This window comes from Spermophilus citellus (assembly GCF_964194105.1).
Source record: "Spermophilus citellus genome assembly, chromosome: 11".
NCBI lineage: Eukaryota > Metazoa > Chordata > Mammalia > Rodentia > Sciuridae > Spermophilus > Spermophilus citellus.
In genome coordinates, this window is record NC_138192.1 from 41940492 (window position 1) to 41963658 (window position 23167).

Sequence of the window (23167 nt, forward strand, 5' to 3'; positions counted from 1 at the left end):
GTCACCGTACAGGCATGCGCCACCGTACCCAGCTGAACTGCAATTCTTTCCTGGCTGCCCAGGTTGCTTTATGGACTTTAGGTTCAAAACCCTGTGGCACATGCCTGTAATCCAGCAACCCTGGAGGTGGAAGCAGGAGGATTGCAAAATTGAAGTTAGCCTCAGCAACTTAGTGAGGACTTGTTTCAAAATAAAATAAAAAGGGCCGGGGATGTGCTCGATGGTGAAGAACCTCTAGGTTTAATACCCCCAAAAAAGTATCTTCCCCTCCAAAGTGGGGATCTGTTCAACCTTTGTGTGTGTGTGTGTATGTGCACACACATGTACTGGGTATCAAACCCAAGGGTCTCATGCAAGCTAAGCATTCACTTGACCACTGAACTATATCCACCTCCACCGAAAACCTATTTTCTTTAATAAGGTCTAAGCCATCCTTATTAAGAGGATATATGGCACCAAAATATATAATGCTAGAGAGCTTAAGAGGCTTCTTTATTCTGGAATGTGGGGCGAGGGCAGCCTTCCACTCAGTCTGAGATGAGGCTGAGAACACACATATACCCTGGTACAGTGCACTGTAGGGTAACAAATTGGACGTTTTGAGGAAGCTGACTAACTGACTAAGCTGACTAACTGTTGTAGTGCTGAGCTGCAGTACTACAGTTCCCCAACAAATGGTGCAATCTAATGATACTACAGCCTTAACATTTCCTGAGGTTTGGGATTTTGACTTCAGGGGGTAAAATTACTGCTCTAATTTACTAGTGCTATGATTCTGAAATGAAGGACTCCTCTGCAGAACCAAAAGTGGGAAACAATATGGAGGATGGAGACCCATGCCTGCCTTTGATACCAAGACTTGGTAGAGGGTGCCTTCTAATTCAGGGGTGCTAGCAGGATCCAGAGATAAAGCTGTCCCATGAATGAGGGCCATTCTTCACCCCCACTTTCTTGTCAGGAGCCATACTGAGATGCAGTGGGCCATGTTACCATCAACTTACTACTGGTGTTGCTATTTTCCAGGGGCAGGATTCCACAACCAAGATGGACATCCTTGACTTAAACTCATGGTATTTACTAATGAGTTTTACAGAATCTAAAGCCCCCAATTTAAGGAATTCTTAGGCTGGAACAAATAAAATTAGATGGCAACACCGAGAGAAGTGTGCAGCCCCAGATCTGTTGGCCACTAAAGACAATGCAGAGAGATTGAAGAGATGGGATTTCTTTCTATAGATGGCTTCAAATCAGTGTTATATTCAGGAAAGACTACATGTACAAATAAATTATTAGGACTTAAACGTGATAAGAAGTTGGGTTATCTTTTATCACAACAAACCTACAAGATAGGTAGGGAATCCCTAATTGACAGGTTAAAAAAAAAAAAAACTAAGGTGTAGAAAGTTAGATGGTTTCCCCAAGCTCACAAAATCGGGTAATAGCAAAACTGAGCCTAGATCCTAAATTTTTGATTCCCAGTGTAATTTTGTTTCCATTGGTCCACTACAAGAGAGGAAAACAGATAAGAGTGAACACTGTCCCGAAGGAAACCAGACCTCAACATATCTTCTGGCTGCCTCCACATCTTCCTGGTTGGAGGGGTCCCTGGGCTCAGCCCAGTCACTGTTGATGGTGATGGAAATAATGCCACCTTGCTGGGCGCGGTACACATCATTGTACAGATGCCAGACCTCGGAATGAGACTTTATTAGGTTGTGGCCAGCAATGTAGGGAGCAGTGTCAGAGGAGATTCCTGGAAACAGACACATGTCAACAGAATGAGCATGACCAAGGGAGTTATTCCCTGCATACAAAAGTCCCTCTGTGTTTGGGAGAAAGATTTGGCATTAGGAAGACAAATTCAAATCCTAGTTCTACCTCTTACTAGGTGCCCTGTCACTTTGAGCAAGTAATTCAGCCTTAGTTTCTTCCTCACTAGAATGGGCATCAGAGAGTGATGGTGAGAAGGAAAGTTGTTGACTTTGTATGTCCCTTGTATGTGAAGCACCCAGTATGTCTGGCAAAGGAAAGGCACTTGATGAATGTTGGCTCTGTCTCTCTCTCCCCTAAAAGAATGGCTCATATGTCTCAAGCAGAATACACACAACAGCGTGTGCCTTAGGAGTTACGTCTCAGAGCTCTCTGGGGACCCAGATGGGAGAACATAGCAAATGCAAGCAGCTGATAAGAAGATGACTGAGAGCAAATCCTATGGGAAAGGCTGCCCAAACTAAAATGCCAACCAAGGCCCAGTTGATGATCTGAGCCATCTCCCCGTGGCTCTTTCCAGCTCTTACACATGATTCGAAGGAATCACAAAGATGAACACAAATTTACTCTCATCAGCTTAGAATCCAAGGAAAGAGAAGTTGGATGTTTTATAAGAGGCAAAAACAGGTTCACAGTCCCTTGTTCAAAGCCCTCGTGGTCCCATGTGTTTTGGAATTAAATGTTTAGTTTTTTTTGTTTGTTTGTTTGTTTGTTTTGTTTTAATTTTAGAAACACTGTCTATAACGTTTGTATATACAAACCAGGATATAGCACCACTCTACCAGGGCCCAAGACAACTCTCCATAATCAAGCACAGTGGTAACTCCACTGAACTCAGGAGTGCTCACACTGTGAGGTAAGACCACAGCAGCTCATGTGGGCTCAGGTGAGACTTCACTAAGATTAAATGGGCTCAGTCAGCCAAAATCAGTAACTAGAATCTTCAGGATTTGGGGATTATGAGCAATAGACATGAACCTGTGCAGCCTGAGGAATTGCCCTTCTCTACAACAATCTGCCACATCCCAATTTGAAAGAACTTCCCTCCGAGGCAGGTCAGAGTCACAGAGCAAAGAAATGAAGTCATCTTGAGGTACTAAGATGTGATATTTGTGTTTAGCAAATGTGGTGTCAGAAGGGAAACCTCTACAGGTTGGGCGCTGTGGTGCACGCCTGTAATCCCAATGGCTCAAGAGGCAGGAGGATTGCAAGTTCAAAGTCAGTCAGCAATTTAGCAAGATGCTAAGAAACTCAGTGAGACCCTGTCTCTAAATAAAATACAAAATAAGGCTGGGTATGTGGCTCAGTGGTTGAGTGCCCCTGAGTTCAATCCTTAGTACCCCTCCACCCCACCCCCCCAAAAAAGAAGGGAAACCTCTGCAGCCTTGAGCAGGAGGCAGGGTTTCTGAGACACTGCCATGGGGCTTTTATAGCCATGTCCTCCCCTGTCACCTGGATTTCATGTCTTCAAGGTGCAAAGAAGCCCATGTTCCAAAGAGCTGAGAAGTTAGGTGTAGGACATTTACCTGGTGCTCCTGTCCCAGTGCCATAGCCTTGGAAAGCAATGACATAGGGCTCATTCAGTGTGATCCAAAATTTCACCTTGTCTCCCAGCCTCTGGAAAAGCACATCTGCATACTCTTTAAACCGCTGCACAATGGTCTCATTCTGCCAGCCTCCAACATCTTGAAGCGCCTGAGGCAGGTCCCAGTGGTACAGGGTCACCTGTGGGAAAACCGAATTGATAGTTCCAACAATTATCTTTCCATGGGAAATCACTGACATGAGATGCACCTACATAAAAATGTTGCTAAACCTAAGAATGGGGGTCAAGGTTGGAAAGAAAACGCCATGTGAGTTTTTGGACATTTCAAAAATTAAATTTGAAAACAGCATTTCATTTACGATAACATTTCATTTATAATAACAGTTCCTCACTCCTCTATGTGGGCCTTTTCAGGGCTTGATGAAGGCCCACCCTCACCTGGGGCTGGATGTTGGCAGCCAGCAGTGTATCAATTAGCCGCTCATAGTAGTTCAGGCCTGCTTCATTGATGTACTTGGTGGTTCCATCAGGGAGGATGCGAGTCCAGGATATAGAAAAACGATAGTGGGATACACCCAGATTCTTCAGGGCGACCAAATCCTCAGCAATCTTGTGATAACTGTCACAGGCCACATCTCCATTGTCATCATTCTCAATCTTCAGTGGTGTGTGAGAAAATGTGTCCCAAATACTAAGTCCTTTGCCATCTGCTCTCCATGCACCTTCGATCTTAAGATGACAAGATATGGTCAAATTAAGTCATTCAGTCAATTTGCAAATTCCTGTCAGGGGGGTAAACCCAAGTCAGGTGTTTCTCAACATCACCTCCTCTGGGAGCCTTCTCTCACTACCACTCCAGTTTCTGAACTCCTATAGCTTTCTGTACAAATGTATCACCATCACACTGAGTGTCCATCCAGGATTGGCTGGGAGAGCACCCACCACATAAATAAGCTATCAGTGTGTATGGTGGTCTGGGAGGAAGATTAGGTAATACAGTGAGATGAACAAATCGAATGACCTATATCGAATATACTCAAAGCTAGATTTCTCAGCACCAGAAAGCAAAAATACACATACAGAAAATGAAAAGGCTAGCATTGACCCTATGGAGTTGGACTGATATTGATGATAATGGTGTGAATTCATGGTTTTAAGTATATACAGGTGGGTGCAGAAATATACATAAATCTGTGTGTGTATATGTACTTATGTTTCCTGGCTCTGTTCTTGAGAGGGCCTAGAAATGACACCCCCGAATATTGAGCAAATTCAGTGTCTAGATCATGGTTTCTAAATACCATGCTCCACTTAAAGGAGCCAGGAGTCATTGTAGAAAAGGTGCAAGATGAGAAGTGATTGACATGGGCCATGTCAAAAGGACATAGGATCCAGAGCTAATAGAGCACTTTGCCTAGCATGCCCAAGGCCCTGGGTTTAATCCGTAACACAGACAAAAACAAAAGCAAAAAAAAAAAAAAAATGTGTAGGATCCAGCTAAAAGCCACCCCCCCCTGGAAAAATTTGGGACAATTTGAGCATCTAAATAATGAGTCAGGTACAGTGGTAGATGCCTATAATCCCAGCAACTCAGGAAGCTGAAGAAGGAGGATCACAAGTTTAAGTCAGCCTCAGCAACAAGACCCTGTCTCAAACTAGACACTGGAAAAAAACCAAAGAGCTGTAGATATAGGTCAGTGGTAAGGTGCCAAGGGTTCAATCCCCAGTACTAAAATTAAATTAATAAGTAAGTAAAAAGTATAATCCATTGGATAAAATAGGATTCAACAAGGTCATAACAATGATATATATCTAAATATATATCAATATGTGTATTTACATATACAGCATCACTATGTATACTGACATATATTGATATATACATAATATAGTAAATAAATAAGAGAAAAAAGATTGTCACCTAATATAAAAGGAATGATGGAATTTGAAAAAAATCACTATTTGTTAATCATTATGGTAATAATTGATTCAAGCAAACAGTATTAGCAGTTCCTAAAACTAGTGGGTAAAAATTTTTTTTAAATGTTTATTTTTTAATTGTAGTTGGATACAATACCTTTATTTTATTTATTTATATGTGATACTGAGGATTGAACCCAGGGCCTCGCACGTGCTAGGCGAACACTTTACCACTGAGCCACAACCCCAGCTCTAGTGGGTAAAATTTGATGAGGGACATATTTACAGTCTCCAAGAAGCTCCCCACAAAATGCTTCTAAGTATGAAATAGATATTATTGAGTAGATGACTATTTTTATTCAAGTAATAAAATATATACATGTGTACATACATAGAGATAAGTAAATGTGGTAAGATATAAAGAATTGAGGAGTCTGGGAAAAGGTATATGGGAGTCTACTATTTTTGCAACTTTTCTCTATGTCTGTAAAGATTTACCAATGAAAGGTTTTTTTTTTTTTTTTTTTTTTTTTAAAGAATACACAGTCCTGGGGCTAGGGTTGTGGCTCAGCTGTAGAGAGCTTGCCTAGTGCATGCAAGGCCCTGGGTTCGATCCTCAGCACCACATAAAAAGTAAATAAATAAGTAAAACAAAGATATTGTGTCTAACTACAACTAAAAAATAAAAAATAAAAAAAATAAAAAAGAATACACAGTCCTGAGGGGAAGACAACTGGTGCTCTAGGCTTATGGCTGAGAAGCGCTGACAGCCCAAACTATAAGTGCTTCTCATCCTTCCCGATTCATACCCACACTTTGCTCATCAGAATATTCAGTGTCACAAATGGTGACAACTATGCCTTTTGACTGCCATGATGAATGGAAATGGACACTCAATGACAACTCAAAATTCAAGATGTGAGGTGGCTAAAATGTTTTCAAGTCATGCCCTATCGTTGCAAGACAGGGTCTAAGAAGTCAACAAGGCTTGTAGCCTTGGAGAAATCTAGTCCTTCCTGTGTCCCTTGTAAACCCAGGGGACAGTGGTTCTCCCTGGGTCATTTTGCCCTCAAGGGAACAGTTAGAAATATCTGTACAAGTGTTTGGAAAGCTTCAGTTATTACAATGGGCATGGGGCCAGGAGGGGCTGGGAGCTGTGGCGAATCTACTGGCATCTAGTGTGTAGAAGCCACAGATGCTGGCGAACATCCTATAGTGTACACGAGAGTCCCCATGACAAGGAATCATTCGTACAAAATATCAGTCAGCCCCTAATGAGAAACCTCTGACAGAGGGTTGCCTGATTTAGCAGGATCCAGCCTCTTGGCATTCTCTCAAGTGAATATTTTGTGTTCTGGTGTGGGCCAGAGTACCTAAGAGGACTGAGATCTGGGGTTTCCTTGATCCTCTAAACAGTACACATGAACTTTTTTTTTTCAATGTTTTCCCACAAATTAACTTAGCTGATAAATATCTAGCAGAATTTGGCCTGAGACTTTCCTTTATCACTCGGTAACACAGTCATCTGGGAGCAGCTAACCCTCATCTTCCTGAAATACTTTCAGCAGTGATAATCATGTAGAAAATCCCCACAGGCTCAGCACCCTGCCCAGGTCCACATTAAGAATGCCCATTTCTGTCTCAGAGAAGATAAACAGGTAGAGACCAACCACTAACTTCCCAGCAAGGCATTCACCGCCCTCTATCTCTCATTATTCCAAAAAAATAATAATAAAACCATCAGATCTTTGGTTGAGCCTCATGTGGCATGAATAAGGTAACAGTCTCATGTTAGATCATCAGAAAAATCCCAGGCCCAGGTTTAGAAGCAAACTGGGTAACCTGCCTGCTTGAAAGGACCAGGTAAGGAAGAGAGGCGTCCAGCAAGACTCTGCATACGCACAAGTCTTTACCTGTGTTGGCGTCCAGGCTCTCCCTGCTCCTGGCTCTACAAGCACCCATCTCAGCACAGACTAACCATGTTGGTCTGACCAAATTTGGGGAAGTAAAGAAGCTGGACCCCCAGGATCTGGCAGGGGCAGGGATTTGGGGATGTGGTCATAGTGTTGATGGGCTCTCAGCTCCCCACCTGATACGCAGCAGATGCTGTACTCCAGATGAAGCCCTCTGGAAACTGTCCATATAGGAATTCATCCTCTTTGGGCAGTGGCATGCCATTGTTGGTAATGACCTCTGTGTAGTACTTGGCTGAGGCTCTTGCTGTGCGACGCCTGTTCGTGTCATTGAAGTCAACGTGGTACAGTCCGAATTTGACTGTGTAGCCAAACAGCCACTCAAAGTTGTCCATCAGAGACCAGACAGAATACCCTCGAAGGTCTACACCATCCAGCCTGTAGGCTGAGAACATCCCCAAGAGAAGAGAAGAGCTTTACATCAAGAGGCAGGATCTCCAAGAAACCCCACCAAGTGCTGGTTCCTCACCCCTAAACTATCAACTTGTACACAAAGTAACATAAGCTCTAAGAGCCAAACACCTTGTGGATCTTACTTTTTGCCATCTCAGATAACCCTACAGTATTAATGACTGATCTTTGCAAAATCAAATTCTTTTGTTAAGAGAAAGAGGCATGTCCTGAATTCAAGACCTCAGTCCACTTCAGAAGCACAGGTGTTTGCATTTAAAGAAGAAGGGTTTTTGTTATTATTGGTGTTGTTCTGAGGTAAATGGAAACTCCATGAGGGCAGAAATTTATGTTTTGTTCCCTGCTGCATCCCCAGCATCTAAAATAGAACTTATCAACAAAGTAATTGCTCAATAATGAATAAATGGGGCTGGGGATGTGGCTCAAGCGGTAGCGCGCTCGCCTGGCATGCGTGCGGCCCGGGTTCGATCCTCAGCACCACATACCAACAAAGATGTTGTGTCCGCCGAGAACTAAAAAATAAATATTAAAAATTCTCTCTCTCTCTCTCTCTCTCTCCTCTCTCACTCTCTCTTTAAAAAAAAATGAATAAATGGACTAATGAAAATATTCTTTGGGGGGGATTATGTGTATATACATTTGTACATTTTTCTTGGGGAAAGGATCACACCTTTATCCCCCCAGCTTGTCAATGGATGTGTAACTCCCAAACAGGAAAGGAATATATGGAGTTAGGGCATAAAAGTGAGACTGTGAAAGCACGCTGCCAAAACATTTCAGGCACACAAAATACAGATTTTATAAGATGAACTGAACCCTCACATACCTTTCAAAGCTTCATTGATATAGGTTTTGTGGTAAAATATCCTATCGGTGTCTTCCACTGCTGGATTTGACAGCCCCACTCCATTTTCTGTGATGTAAATGGGGATGTCACCATATTCTTCCTTGATCCAATTCAGCAGTCTCCGTGTCCCCCAGGGCACGGCTGGGTTCATTGCCGTGGCAGTCCATGAAGGGTCCACCTCATCAGTAATCTCCTGGTCATCTTCGTAGGAGGGTGGGTCTAGCCTGGTTGTTTTGTGCTGCACGATTTTGGACGAGTAGGTGTTGAGGCAGAAGACATCGGCCGTACCCCTGATGTATGCCTTCTCTTCCTCAGTGAAGCTGGGCAGGCGGGAGCTGGCCAAGTGTTGTAGTTCACTCCTATTCCCCACTTTCCACTTCATGGCATCGGGATAGTCTCCGTTCCTAAAAATGGGATGGGCAAACCAGCCCAGGGAGAACTGTAGCATTCGGTCAGCTGCTTCTACATCTCTTGGGATCCCTAGTGACTTGGGTTCTGCCCAGTGTGCACTAAGGCTCAGTGAGATGACCCCCTTCTGCTCCTGCCGGTATTTGTCATCATAAGTGTGATAGACTCTGGCGTGAGCTTTGATGACTGCATGGGCAACCCGGTAAGGTGTCCATCCTGGGTCCTGCACATTCGGGGGAAATTCTCCTATGCCATAACCCAACCATGCCTGGAACGCAGGCTCATTAAAGGTCATCCAGAATTTGACTCTGTCACCAAATGTCTGGAAACAGAAGTCTGCATAGCTGTCAAACAACTCAATCAAGGACGGATTCTCCCAGCCTCCAATATCCTGGAGGGCCTGGGGCAGGTCCCAGTGAAACAGTGTTACCATGGGAGAGATGTTGCTCGCCACCAAACCATCGATCAGCCTGTTGTAGTAATTGACACCATGAGCGTTGACAGAGTCGATTCTCCCAGTTGGGAAAATCCGAGACCAGGAGATGGAGAAGCGATAGGCCTTCACCTTCAAAGCTCGAAGCATATTCAGATCCGCATCCAGTTTGTTATAACTGTCACAGGCTACGTCTCCAGTGGCATTGTCTTTCACATTGTTCCCTGGAGTATGAGTAAAGTTATCCCAAATGCTGGGGCCTTTGCCATCAGCATCCCAAGCTCCTTCGATTTGATAGGCTGAAGAGGATACGCCCCAGAGAAAGTCATCCCGGAAGGTGCCATGATAGAACAAGTCTCTTTCAAACTTAGGTTGTTTGGAGAACTTTTCCCAAACTACTTTAGCCTTGGAGGGCACCTCAGATGGAAAAGTGAACGCTTTGGCCTTGGAGGGGAAGTCTGCTGTTTTAGGAGGAGGCAGTCTTCTTACTACTGGGGCGAGGAAACCATTCTTCTCAATGATGCTGGTGAAAAAGTAAGCTGATTTCCTGGGAGTCCTTGGTTTGCTGCTGTCATTGAAATTGACATGGTACAGCCCAAATCTCTGGCTGTAACCAGAGGAGCCTTCAAAGCCATCAAGGAAGGAACGAGCAATATAAGAACGGACATCCACTGCATCCTCCTTGATGGCTGTGAAGGAGACAGAAATTAGGGTTATTTTTAAATAATCATTATTGAAAAAAAATATAAGTAAACTCTGTTATTAGTATTGCTTTAACATTTTTTTCTCCTGACTTGGAAATTTTGGAGGTGACTTTGTTTACCCCTCAAATTTAATTCTTTTTCCTCTTCCAGAATGAGCACAAGCATTACAGTCATGTGCCACTGAGCCGGCCTTAATTTTTTTTAATATTTATTTTTTAGTTTTAGGTGGACACAACATCTTTACAGTTATGTGGTGTTGAGGATCAAACCCAGTGCCCCCTGCATGCCAGGCGAGCACTCCACCACTGAGCCACACCCCAGCCCTGAATTTTTTAAACTGTTTTTGTTCTTCCCTATTTACATTTAGTAATATTGGCATAAAATGATGACACATGCTATGTTAAAAAAAAGACTAAAGAAATTTATTCCCTGGTACAGTAGGTTAAATGGTGGCCTGCCAAAAGATACATCCAAGTCCTAACCCCAGGTAATCTACAGTTTCAAGACGAGGTCATTCTGGGTTAACTGGGTAAACCCTAATCCTGACAACAAGCATGACCACAGGAGAAGGTCATATGAAGCTGGAGGCAGGGATTAGAGTCCTGTATCCACAAGACACGGAATACCTGGAGCCACCAGAATCTGCAGAGAGCAAGGAAGGAATCTCTATTACAGGTTTGAGAGGGAAAGCAGCCCTATTGAGACCTCAGTTTTAGACTTCCTGATTCTAGACCTGTGGGATAATACATTTCTGTTATGTTAAGCCACCAAGTCTGGGTAATTTGTTACAGCAGCCTCACTCACCTTCAATTTGCCAAATGATCTAGTAAGTCAACCAAAAACCAGAGCCAAAGTAAAAAGATAATGGCTGTAGAGGGCTCTAGCTTGGAGCCAGTGGAGAATTAGGCCTGTTTGTTTTCAAGCTATACAAACCTCTCAACTAACAAACTGCTTGCATAAGAGGTAGAAAACACTGTTCATTCAATAAATAAGTTAGTAAGCATGGACTTTGTTCAAGGTCTATGCTAGGCTCTGGGGACACAAGGATGGATAAAATCATTACAAGTTAGTGGGCAGAGGGAGGAACTGAGCCAGAAATAAAGCTTCTGGCTCAAATCACTGCCTGTTTGGGGGTGTCAGTCTCTAAAGGCATGGGGTTTTGCAGTTGTCCTGTGAGGAGAGTATCTGCTGTCTTTACTGGACAAAGCTATTTTAAGGATCCTTGAGATAATGTCTCAAAGGAATTCCAAGATCATTTAAAAAGAAAAACAGAATTGTAGCTAACACTGAGATGTGTCCCAGTGAGGGGCAGAGGGTGCCTATCCCCTCAGGTCTCACCGATCGACTTTCTCTCTGAATTTAGACAGTCTCCTAACCTTGTCAGCACAGCCCTGTGGTCAGACAGCCAGCCACTCACTACCAGGGATCATGACTGACTTGTGAGAGGAAACCCATTTGCCATCCTTTCTCATTAGGAATAAAAAGACATATGAACTGGTGTGTTAGGTAAGAGTGAAACTGTAGGTACCAGTCAACCAGGTCATGTGGAATACAGATTTTATAGCAGTCAAAGGAGAGGGCTATCAGTGTGGCTGGAGCAATGAGGGAAGAGTTAATGGGCTGGAGGGCCACCTAAGAGTCCTCACACTGTGCATGACCTTGTCATCCTACACTTCAGTTCTTTGCCCGTGACTCTCAGTAGACTGTGAATTCCCTATGGAAGGAATAATGTTTGTTCAATATTGTACCTCTACTGTCTTGCACAATACCTGGCATATTACAGGCACTTCATTTTTTTTTAGCTGTGGATGGACACAATACCTTTATTTTATTTATTTATTTTTATGTGATGGTGAGGATTGAACCCAGTGCCTCATTCATGCTAGGCAAGTGCTCTACCACTGAGCTACAACTCTAGCCCCTCAATATTTGTTTTTAAAGTGTATAAAAATGGTAAGATTTGCTAGGTACCATGGCATGCACCTATAATCCCAGCTACTCAGGAGGCTGAGGCAGGAGGATTGTAAGGTTAAGGCTGGCCTCAGCAAATGAGCAAGACCCTGTCTCCAAATAAAAAGAGTTCTCAGTGGTAAAGTGCCCTCTGAGTTAAATATCCAGTATAACAAAAACAAGATAAAACTGATGGTTGCTAAAAATCAGGTGGACATAATGTAGAAGGGTGGTGTTCTAGGGAACAAGAACCCAGGAATAAAGACATAAGCCTTCAGGGAAATAGAGTTAGAAGGATTATGTGAAGAACTCCCCACTATTGATACCAATACTGCTTTTTGGGCTTCATTGCCCTGGGAGACCGTCTTTGTTCCATTAACAGAACTCTAATGACTCGGAGGAAAAATACTTCCCACCTACCGATCACCAGCATATCCACTGTCCTTACCCTTGAGCACCTCGTTGATATACTGGTTGAAGTAATCCACTCTCAAAGAATCATCAAAGAGATCTTCACTCTCTCCTATGGGCATGCCATTCCCAGCCAGGTAGATGGGAACTTTTCCTCTCGTGTATTCCAGGGACACAAACCGCAACAGCCTCCTTATACCCCAGGGCACTATTCGAATCCAAGGAGAGGAAGTTTGGGGCCATGCAGGGTCCACATGTTGGGAGAAACCTCCGATATTATCATAGCTGGGGATGCAGGTGACTTGTTGGGCCTTGCTGATGAGGCGGGAGGTGTAATGTGACAGGCCCAGAAAGTCGGCAGAGCCCTTTAGGAGCTGCTTCTCCGCCTCGGTGAATTCAGGGAGCTGGGCCATAGGCTGGGGACACTGTTTGTTTATCTGTTGAATCTGAGCCTTCAGAGTGGCAGGGTAGTCTCCATCCACAAAGATGGGGTGTGCAAACCAGCCCAGCATGAAGTGCAAGAAGCGCTCAGAGGCTATTAGGTCCTCAGGTCTCTCTGGAGACAGGGGCTCTGCCCAGTGTGAGTTCAGCACTATGCCCACACGCCCCTGCTGCTGCAGGCGATGCTGACGGTCGTAGTGGTGCCAGGTTCTGGCGTGAGCCTTGAGGATCGAGTGAGCCACCTTGTGAGGAAGAAAGAAGGAAACAGCGCTTAGGGTCAATGACAATGTCAACAATAGCACTAATGAGCCAAAAATAAGGCCACAATAACATCAATGAGTTAACACCAATGTCAATATCAAGGCCACAGAGAAGATAACACTTTGTCAACATGATATCAACACTATTTTCAACAAGTCATCAACAACTCAACATTAACACCAATGTCAATAATGTCAAATAGTCAATAATAACATCAAAAAATCAACATCAGCCAGGTGTGAGGTGCATCCCTCTAATCCAGTGACTCAGAGGCTGAGGCAGGAGGATCACAAGTTCAAAACCAGCCTCAGCAACTTAGTGAGGGCTGCCATAAAATAAAGTGAAAAGTAACAAAGGCTTATGAATGTAGCTCAGAGGTAAAACCCTCCTGGGTTTAATTCCCAGTATGGTGAGGAAAAAACATTATTGTCAACACTATCAACATCAGTGTTAATACCAGGGAGGCAACGAGTTAGCTAACCATTCAACATCAACAAATCAACACCGACAGCATCAACAACCACCTGAACATAACATGTCGAGAGCACCTACTGCTCAATAAATCCTGTCATATAATCCTTTCAACCACCTCATGTGGCAAGTACAGCAATTACCACTTTACATATGAGGAAAACAAGATCCACGTAGGTGTAATAACTACAAGGCTACAGTCAGGAGAAACGTGAGAATATAAAACCAAGGCAGTCTGACTCCGGGCCTGTTTGTAATCCACATCCCTATAATCCAGTGACTCAGAGGCTGAAGCAGGAGGATCACAAGTTCGAAACCAGCCTCTCTACTCAATAAGTGATTATTGAACAATTAGTCCAGGGTAAAGGGGTATTATTTTAATTAATGCACAAGGGAGAAGACCACTTTTTCTAACCTACTTGTTCTGTAGTCTTCTTAAATGTATGAAGAAAAACCACAACCAGGAACTATCCCCACACAGTGCTGGGATGGAACCCAGGGCTCGTGGCGTGCTAGGCAAGTGATCTACCACTGAGCTGCATCCCCCAGAGTCTCGTTATAGACTTAGCTCATCATCTTGGAAAAGTTATCAGCTTTCTTGGTGGAACATGGGAAAATAGGGATAAAAATTGAGTGGTATGGAGTATAACAAGCTTACTTTCATATCAAGACTGTCAATAACTTGCTCTGCAAACTTGAACTATCGGTTCCCTCAATTTCAGCTTTTCTACAAGAACTGTATATTATGCAGGAGGACTAAGTGAGATTCGCATACGTAAAGCACCAAGCAAACACTTGGAGTGCTGAAGGGAGGTTGCTAAATCTTTGTTTGTTTGTTTGTTTGTTTTCTTTTTATCATCTGAAAAGATGGACACATACTTTTGAAGAATTTCATATCAAAATGTGGCCTGGGAAGCAACATGCCTGGCTTTTCTTATGTCCTGAATGTTAGTCCTTAATTGAGCTCTAAACACTACTGGCAAACTTCTCCTTTCCAAAATGCAGGAATGGGCCCTACTTAACTAGTCTGTGCTGGGCAACGGGTGCTCAGTGGGCCATTAGGCAACCATTAGAAACAGTCATTGTCACTGTGATACAATGTGGAAAGTGCTAATAACATGATGCCAAGTAAATAGTGAGCACTAAACCAAGGCCTAAGTGCAAAAAGCCAAGAATGGAAAGAAATACTAGTAATGAGACATTGTTCCTTAATAGTTGTTATGGACTGAATTGTGTCACCCTAAAATCTGTATGTTGAAGCCTTAGACCCAAGGCAACGGTATTTGGAGAGGAAGCCTTAGGGAGGTAAAGAGATTTAGGGGAGGTCACAAAGGTGGCACCCTCTTGGTGAGATTAGTGTACTCACAGGAAGAGCCATCAGGGTGCGCTCTTGCTCTCCCCATCACGTGTGAACATAGCAAGAGGGCAGTCTGCAGACCGGAATGAGAGCCCTCCCCAGAGAGACCTCGTTAGTACCTTGATCTCGAATTTCCCAGCCTCCAGCAGTGTGAAGAAAACATCTCTGTTGTTTAAGCCACCAGCCTATGGTATCTTGTTACAGCAGCCTAAACTAAGACTATGTCAGTATTAAAACATGTTAATTCATAAATAACAAGCAACAATTGAAGGAGCTGGGGATGTGGCTCAGTGATAGAGTGTTTGCCTAAATAAATAGAAGTTGAGAAGAAGAGTGAAGAGAACTTTCTCAAAGTCTCTAAAAATATCTTGGGAGTCATAGTAAAGCCTAAGAAAGTCTCAGTCATAAGAAAAACCTAAGAAGAAAAGGTTTGGATGAGTTTTACAACAGGCAGACACTGAGAAAGCACGAAACCTTTCGTTTTCAAAGGGGCTGCTTTCCAGGCACGCAGTCACTTGTTAACAAGAGCAGAACAGAAGCTTTGAGAGAGGGGCTTTGGCATCTCATCATGTCACTTACACATGACGTTCCAGTTCGCTCTAATTGTGAACATTTCAAATTGTTCTAAGTTTATTACGTGTGCCACTAACATCTCTCCCAGAAGGTTATAACATGTTGAGGACATGGCTGATCGCTCCCCTTAACCTGGAACAGAGCCCAAAATATGAAAGGGAAAGCCAGCCTAACAAATCTACCCTAAAGAATCCTACCAGGGAAAGCTGCTGGATTTTCTGGGAGATTCTGAAAGAAAAAGGGACATGATGGAAAGAACCCATAATAACCCATTTGAAATTTGGTCCCCAGAGCCTACTAGCATTGTGGTGCATGCCTGAAGTCCCAGGTACTAGGGGAGCTGAGGCAGACAGATTGCTTGAGTCCAGCCGGGAGTTTAAGACCAGCCTGGGCAACACCTGAGAGCCTGTCTCAAGAAAAGAAAAATTAAAAATTGGTCCCATTTGTCTATCTCCATCTTGTCGAAATGATATCTGATGGCCTTCTAAGAAAGCCACCTCCGTGTCCCACCTTCCCATCTCTCAGTGTGGGTAGGGCCTGGGACCTTGGCCCACACCTGTCACGAGTCCCCTAGCTGAGATCCAGAGATGGATTCAGGAGTGTGTCTGTGGTCACCCAGAGACCAGGAGATAGGAGCAAAAGCAAATGGCTGCCCAGGGATCCCAGGGATGAAGACAACAAGGGAAACGAGAGAGCTGCTGGGTCTGGAACTATCTCCTGTGCTATGATCAAGTTCCATTTTGACTAAGCTACAACCAAGATTTTTCAGTTTGCTGAATTCACAAATTCCCTCCTTGATTAACACAAAGAGGCCTAGGTGACATGAGAAACTTGCTTTTTTTTTTTTTTTTAAATAAGTGCAGTGCTGTGGGTGGAACCTAGGGCTAGGCAAGCCCTCTATGGCTATGGCTCCAGCCTGGGGACTTGCTTTGAGTCAGGAAGGGACTTCCAACCTGCAACCCAACAGTGAGGTCTTCACAAACATTGTTTATCCTCTCTGAGCCCAATTTTCTCATCCATCAGAGCAATTCTAAGGAATTCTACTTTTAAAGAGCTAGTACAGTGTCTGAACAAATTAAGGTAATTAATTTATGGTTTCCTTTCCCTCCCTCTGATCACCTTTAAAGAACAAAAAGTAAAGACTTGCTGATGCAAAAGAGATAAAATTACTTTCTTCCAGCCCAATTAGGAGCTGTGGGAATGGGCAGTACCTTAAAAGAGGCTACTCCTGGGTCAGAAATGCCCGGTGCATGTTGGCCGGTGCCATAGCCTGCGTAGCTTATCACCCATGGCTCGTGGAAGGTCACCCACAACTTCACACGGTCCCCAAAAGTGGAGAAGCAGAAGGCGGCATAATCCAGGAAGGCATCCACCACGCTCTCATTCTGCCATCCGCCGTGATCCTGCAGGGCCTGAGGCAGGTCCCAGTGGAACAGTGTCACCATGGGCTCGATCCCAGAGTCCAGCAGGCTGTCAATCAGCTTGTTGTAGTAGGCAACCCCTCGGAGGTTGGGGCGGGTCCTGTGCCCAGTGGGGAAGATCCGGGACCAGGAAATGGAGAACTTGTACACTTGAGCCCGGAGGCCACGGAGCAGGGCGACATCAGAGACTGGCTTGTGGTAACTATCACTGGCCACCTTTGGTGTTGCCTGGCCATTGATGGCATGCAGGTGCCCGTATTGGTCCCAGATGCTCGCCCCTCTCCCACCCTCAGCCCAGCCTCCTTCCACATTAAAGGCTCCTGTGGAGACGCCCCAGAGGAAGCCTTCTGGGAAAGCATCCTGCAGGAAGGCATCTCTTTCTGCCCGGGACTGGTTAGCAAAGGTCTCCCAGACTCTCTGGTAGGCTGAGCCTGAGGACAAGGACCCAACTGCCATCTCTTGGTCCTGATGCTGGTCGGTCTGAAGGGCCAGGCTTTCAGTCAGAGAACAAGGTACGCTGTGGGGTGGAAGTGACACAAAGGAATGATTAGTGACTCGGAGTGACAGATACCCCCATGCTGATGAATAGGGTTCAACGGACTTAATCTGTAAAGATTTCAGAAACACTGAGTCAATTGCCACATTCACAAAGTCATGGCAGGCAGTGACTCTTAGTTGTGGAAATTGTTAAATATTGTTCTTACTTGAGAATAGTAACAGTGCTACTGATCTCCATGTTGGTCTACCCTGAATACTGTCTTCAGTTCTGATACCAAACTTGTTCTTCTTATGACTTATTGTGTAAAACAACTAATAATGAGGATTTAAATTTCTTGAGCCAAGATTCTGTGCCAATCACAGTGATAAGAGTGTATGTATATTATCTCATTTAATTTTATGACTAATTTACAAGATAGGTACTACAACTAATCTTCATCCTACAGAGCAAGAAACAGACTTAAAGGAATGCATACCTTCTGGGTCTCAGGGGCAGCAGCTATTTACCAGCTGGGACAAGAGTATTTCAATAATGAAACTATGGGTATAGCTCTCCTGCTAAGTACCAACTATCTGGGCATGGCAGCACACACCTGCAATCCTAGCAATTTAGGAAGCTCAGACAGGAAGATGGCAAGTTTGAGGCCAACCTAGGGTAACTTAATAAGACCTTGTCTCAAAATAAAAAATAACAAGAGCTGAGAAAGTGGAAATACTGGGGAATGATATTGGCCAAATTATATTGTTAGAATGTGTGCATGTACAAATATTTAACAGTGAAGACCATTACATACAACAACAATGCACCAATAAAAAATATGGAAGAGGAGTCTGGGAATATGGCTCAGTGGTAGAGTGATTGCTTAGCATGTGCTAAATCCTGGGTTCATCGCCGTACAATGAAAACAAAAACCAGACAGGTACCCACTAAATATCAGTCTTGTCTACAATCTCTTTTCTTCCTCTTGCTGTGTGGATTGTGGACAGGATGCCAGGAGCTAGAGCATCCATCTACCAATCTACCCGACTTAAGGATGAAAATGTAACAAGATAGAGGCCTGGATTCCTGGTGAGCATTGCTTCTCCTTGATCCCAAACCTTTCAAGTGGTAGTAATGTCTCTATTTTTAACCATGTACCATTATGTGAGTGTGTGAATGTTTCTGCTTATGTGTATATGTTATATATTTGAAATAAAACACCACATCAACCAGGCACAATGGCACATGCCTATAATCCCAGACACTTGGGAGGCTGAGGCAGGAGGATGGCAAGTTCAAAGCAAGCCTTAGTGAGGGCAACTTAGTGAGGTGCTAAACAACTTAACAAGACCCTGTGTCAAAAAATTAAAAAAGGGCTCTGCATGAGGCTCAGTGGCAGAGCACCTGAGTTCAATCCTCAGAACCAAAACAAAAACAAATCTCACACACACACACACACACACACACACACATACACACACACACACACACACACACGTGAAGTGCTATCCTTACATGCGACATAGTCTATTTTCTATTTTATTCTAGTCTATCTCCCATTCCTTTCCTTTCTTTTAAAAAACGTTTTTGGTTGTCATCCTCTAAATTGATTTCACCTTCAGTGAGCTGGGCCCTGCAGGCTGGAAAGCATCAACCACAGTGTACTGCAAACTGTACCCAGCAGAGCCAACCTTGAGGAAAGGCTAGCAGAAGTGGATGTGTCTGTCCACACGGGGAAAAGAAGGTGGAGGTCAAGAGCATCACCTCTGAGGGCCGTCATGTGGAAGGAGACCACACTAGACCAGATTGGCCCAGAGCACAGAACTGGCAGAAGTGACAGGGACACTGAAGAGGGGTCTCCCTTCCAAGGGGGGATGCCAGAGCAAATCAGCCCCACACTAGGGATCTTCTAGACCAAGCCCCTCTGCTTTACTTAGCATCAATTTCCCCAGATTCGCTAGAGCAGTGGAGGTGGGGGGAACCACCATTTATGGTTGTGGATTATCCCAAACACATGAATTGTGGAGCCCGACCAGGTATGTGGGAGCTGCTTGGTGCTTAGTCAGCTGCGTACATACGCAGCCTCGGCTGATCATGACCTCACTCGGCCCTCTGACCCTGACTCTGAACTCCTGACATAGAGGAAAGAAAGTCTGAGGAAATAAACTGCCCTGGGTGGAACAGGCCTTGGAGCAGGGAGTCTGGGGTTTGCCTAACCTGGGGAAAGATTTGGTGCACTAAGAAGCACTCTGTGGCCAGAGAGATTCCAAGTGCCCCGCTTCAGCCCACCTGCCAAACAATGCTCTTCTGTCCCTTTGGAATGTAGGGCTGTCTCCCCTGCTGTGCTCTGGTCTTTTGGGGACCTCTCTGCCTCACCTGTGAAGTCTAAAATTCTCGAGGAAGAAAACTGGTAGTCCTGAATCCTCCTCCCCTGCTTCCCTTCCACCAGCAGGTCTCCATCCACATCCAACTAAGTCAGGGTCCCTGCTGTAAACCAATGTTGGATCTTCCCTTCAGGAGAAATGCAGTGAGGTCAGGGTGTTGGAGAGAACCTCAGAGCTGGTGTCACTTGTGTTTTGCACTTACTGACCTCCCAGGGAATCCATTTTATTTTGGTCTGTTTTATTGTTTTTTGTTTTTCTCTGCCAGAAGACAGAGCCCAGCACTTCTTGGTGGACTGTATGGTCAGGGAGAAGGTGACTTCTCTGCTCATGGCACTATTTTGCCCACACAGCAGAAAGTCTGACGTATGACAGCTACCCAAGCAAGATCTGTTAAACTCAACTGCTGATTTGAAGTGAGTTGAAAATATGGACAATAAGAAGTGATTATGGCTCAGGATAGCCAAATGGCACCACTGTTCACAAAATGTCAGGGGAATGACAAGGAGAGCTCCAGCTGAGGGTCTGGGAGCCAAATGATGGTCTCCAGTCTGTCCTACCTAATAGCATGGTGTGTAAAGTCCACCTGTGACATCCTGAGACAGTGCTGAGGTGGTGGGGAATTCTCAGTGCCACCTTCCACACCATCCTCTTTTTGCTCATTTAATATGGGATATGATATAATTACAGGGCTAACCTTAAATCTGCTTCAATTTCTTTTAAAGTACATAATTTATAAAACTTGTAAATTTACAAACTTTAGTCATTGATAAATTTTTTGCTGTCTCATCATTGATTAAAACCTCTATCCTGAGAACTCTTAACATAGGCTTCGGCAAAAACTGTCCCTCCTGTCTACACTGTCTCCAGTGGGGAAGAGATTTCACTTAAGGAAATGGGGGCAAGAACTCACTTCATGAAACTAGTGGGATGGTCAGATCTCTGTTTAACCTGGCCTCTTTTCCATATGCACTGTTTCTAAGATCTTAAACTAGAAGAAAGGATTCAAATCTCAGCTCTGCTAATTGTGTGCAGCTGGAGTGAACTGATAACAGGAAGCCAGACTGTAGAGCCTAAACCAAAATCTAGTGAGGGATAACTTCTCCAGCTTCCCTCTGACCCTTTCTCCTTGTTTTTGAATGACCATAATAAACCTGCTGGTCCAATAAGCAGTGCCAACAATCCCAAAAAGAGATCCCATGTGAAAGAACAGCAGAGTAATCTAAAAATATCAGTGACTTAATCTAACATCACCTTTTCTTGGAACTTGATGAGCAGGTCAGGAGCTCATTAACATCAAACCCAATGGTGAGCACTTGGTCTTTATTTATGGCTGTAAAAGAAGAAATTGAACTCTATATGAAACTCAACCAAGAATGTGTGCATCTGATATCAGCAGTTTTCCTCACTCATAAAATATCCCCAAACTCCAAGCAACAGTTCCAGGTCCCTCTGAATATACCATGGGCTAAAAGGTTAAGGAGAGCAGACATTTCTGATCTCCTTACACACTTAATGGTATAATCAGAATCACCTGCAGATTAAAGAGATTGTCAGCTTCACCCCAGAGCCTCCCGACACTGGTCTGGGTGGGGTCCAGAAAACGCATTTCTAAGTCCCCAGGTGATGCTGATCCTGATGCTGATCCTGATGCTGCTGGTCTAGGAACTGCAAATTTGAGAACTGTTGATTTAGAATTTAAACATCTGAAAGCAGTGGAATTTTAAAATTGTGGTTTGTATATACATCAACATAAAAATTACCATTTTAACCATTTATAAAGGTCTGGCATTTAAGAACAGTACTCATGTGCTATCAAAAGTGAGTTGGGGTGAGAATATTAGGTGAGTGTGCATATTAGCTGCAGAGGCCCAAGGAGTCAGTGAGTCACAGGGACTGGAGGGGTTACAGGAAACAGAAAGGACACCATTGACTTCTCCCAGAACCTGGCCTATAGATGACAGGGGTGGGACTGAGTCTCAGGGCACTCCAGCACATGATCCTCTACCCCTTCCTGTGGAGTCTCTAGCAGCCACAGACTTAATGGACCCCAGCCTTCCCCTGGCACAACTGGACCAGGAGCAGCCTCTTGATCCATGGTCAATCAGATTCAGTCAAGAATTTGCATTAAAACACTGAGAAGATGGTCCCTGAGCTTCAGGTCCTGCACCTGAAAGTTTTTAGCAGCTTAGGTGCCCACCCAGGGCTATAGTCAAACTGAGGTCAGAGGGAGAAGGGGAAACAGAAGGCACTGACTGGGGACAGGCATGAATCAGTCCTACAGAATGGGGCAGAGATGAAAGACCCTGGAGGAAGAGGCAACGGACGGAGACTAGCAAACAAAGATCAGCTTTCATGCTTACAGTTCACATCCGAGGCCCAATGGTCTTCATCTGTGTAAGAGGCATCCCTGGCCTTGTACAGAGCCTCACCTCTTTCTTGGGGCAATAGGAGCTGTTTGCCAGGGAAGGCAGAGGACCCCCAGACCCACCTGGGTAGGTTTCTCAGACCAGTTGTCCTCCCGTGCCCCTCCTCCTATTCAAACCCCAGCATTTAAGACTGTTAGTCACCAGGCCAGTGAACCAAATGTCCCTCAAAATCTCTCCCATGAGGACCCACTTACCTTCCAGAAGGCTAAAAAGCAGACTGGCAGGACTCTTCCTGGTAGAGGGACAGTCCTGAAGTTTTAGGGTGAAGATAAAAACTTTCACTTTTGGTTCAATGGTCTGAAAAATATAAAGGCCAGCAAGTGAATGAAGCTCCCTAGGAAGTATCTTTTGAAAAGAGGGACAAGGTATCAAGATGAGACGTCACAAGCATTCCCTAGCTTTGAAAATGACCTCTCGCCATATCAGTTAATTAGAGTAGCTGACTCTAGACCCTGAAGGAGAAAGACCTACACGGTTTAGTACACAGGCCACCCTCCTCACCCCTACCTGCACCCTTCCTTCATCTTGGGTACACAAGGAATGTCTTGGAGCCAAGAACAAGGCCATCTGCTCTCATGAGGAGCCCATGTTACTCAAGAAACCACCATCACCATATTTTTAGATGTCTGAGGTTTGCTTCAAAATAATCTGGTTTATAAGGTAGAGGAGAGGGGTATAGGTAAAATAGTACTTGCAGCTACAGATGGATTCATAGGAGTTCCTTGTATTTTTCCCCTTACTTTTAGATACACCTGAAATTTTCCATAATAAAGTTAAAAGAGCTGTCATTGTTAACTATTATGGTTTAGATATGAGGTGCTCCCAAAAAGTTTGTGTCAGACAATGCAAGAACATTCAGAAACATTGTTCTAAAACAATCAGGCTATGAGAATTATAACATAATCAAGGATATGATGTGACCTAATCACTGATTTGGATTAATTGGGTGGTAACTGTAGGCAGGTAGGGTGTGGCTGGAGGA

At 44.2% G+C, this 23167-nt stretch overlaps 1 protein-coding gene across 1 annotated transcript in view; it reads right to left on the reverse strand.

Annotated features, from left to right (window-relative positions):
• LCT (lactase) overlaps window positions 1–23167 on the reverse strand; it is a gene marked incomplete at both ends in the record, with an annotated part of 41759 nt that overhangs the window by 6860 nt on the left and 11732 nt on the right. The window contains 9 exons of the mRNA XM_081261212.1: window positions 1557–1753; window positions 3297–3495; window positions 3755–4045; window positions 7326–7594; window positions 8447–9997; window positions 12411–13056; window positions 16688–17414; window positions 21011–21089; window positions 22380–22482. Of these exons, the coding sequence (XP_081117338.1) occupies window positions 1557–1753; window positions 3297–3495; window positions 3755–4045; window positions 7326–7594; window positions 8447–9997; window positions 12411–13056; window positions 16688–17414; window positions 21011–21089; window positions 22380–22482 (4062 nt within the window). The remainder of the gene's footprint in view (window positions 1–1556; window positions 1754–3296; window positions 3496–3754; window positions 4046–7325; window positions 7595–8446; window positions 9998–12410; window positions 13057–16687; window positions 17415–21010; window positions 21090–22379; window positions 22483–23167) is intronic.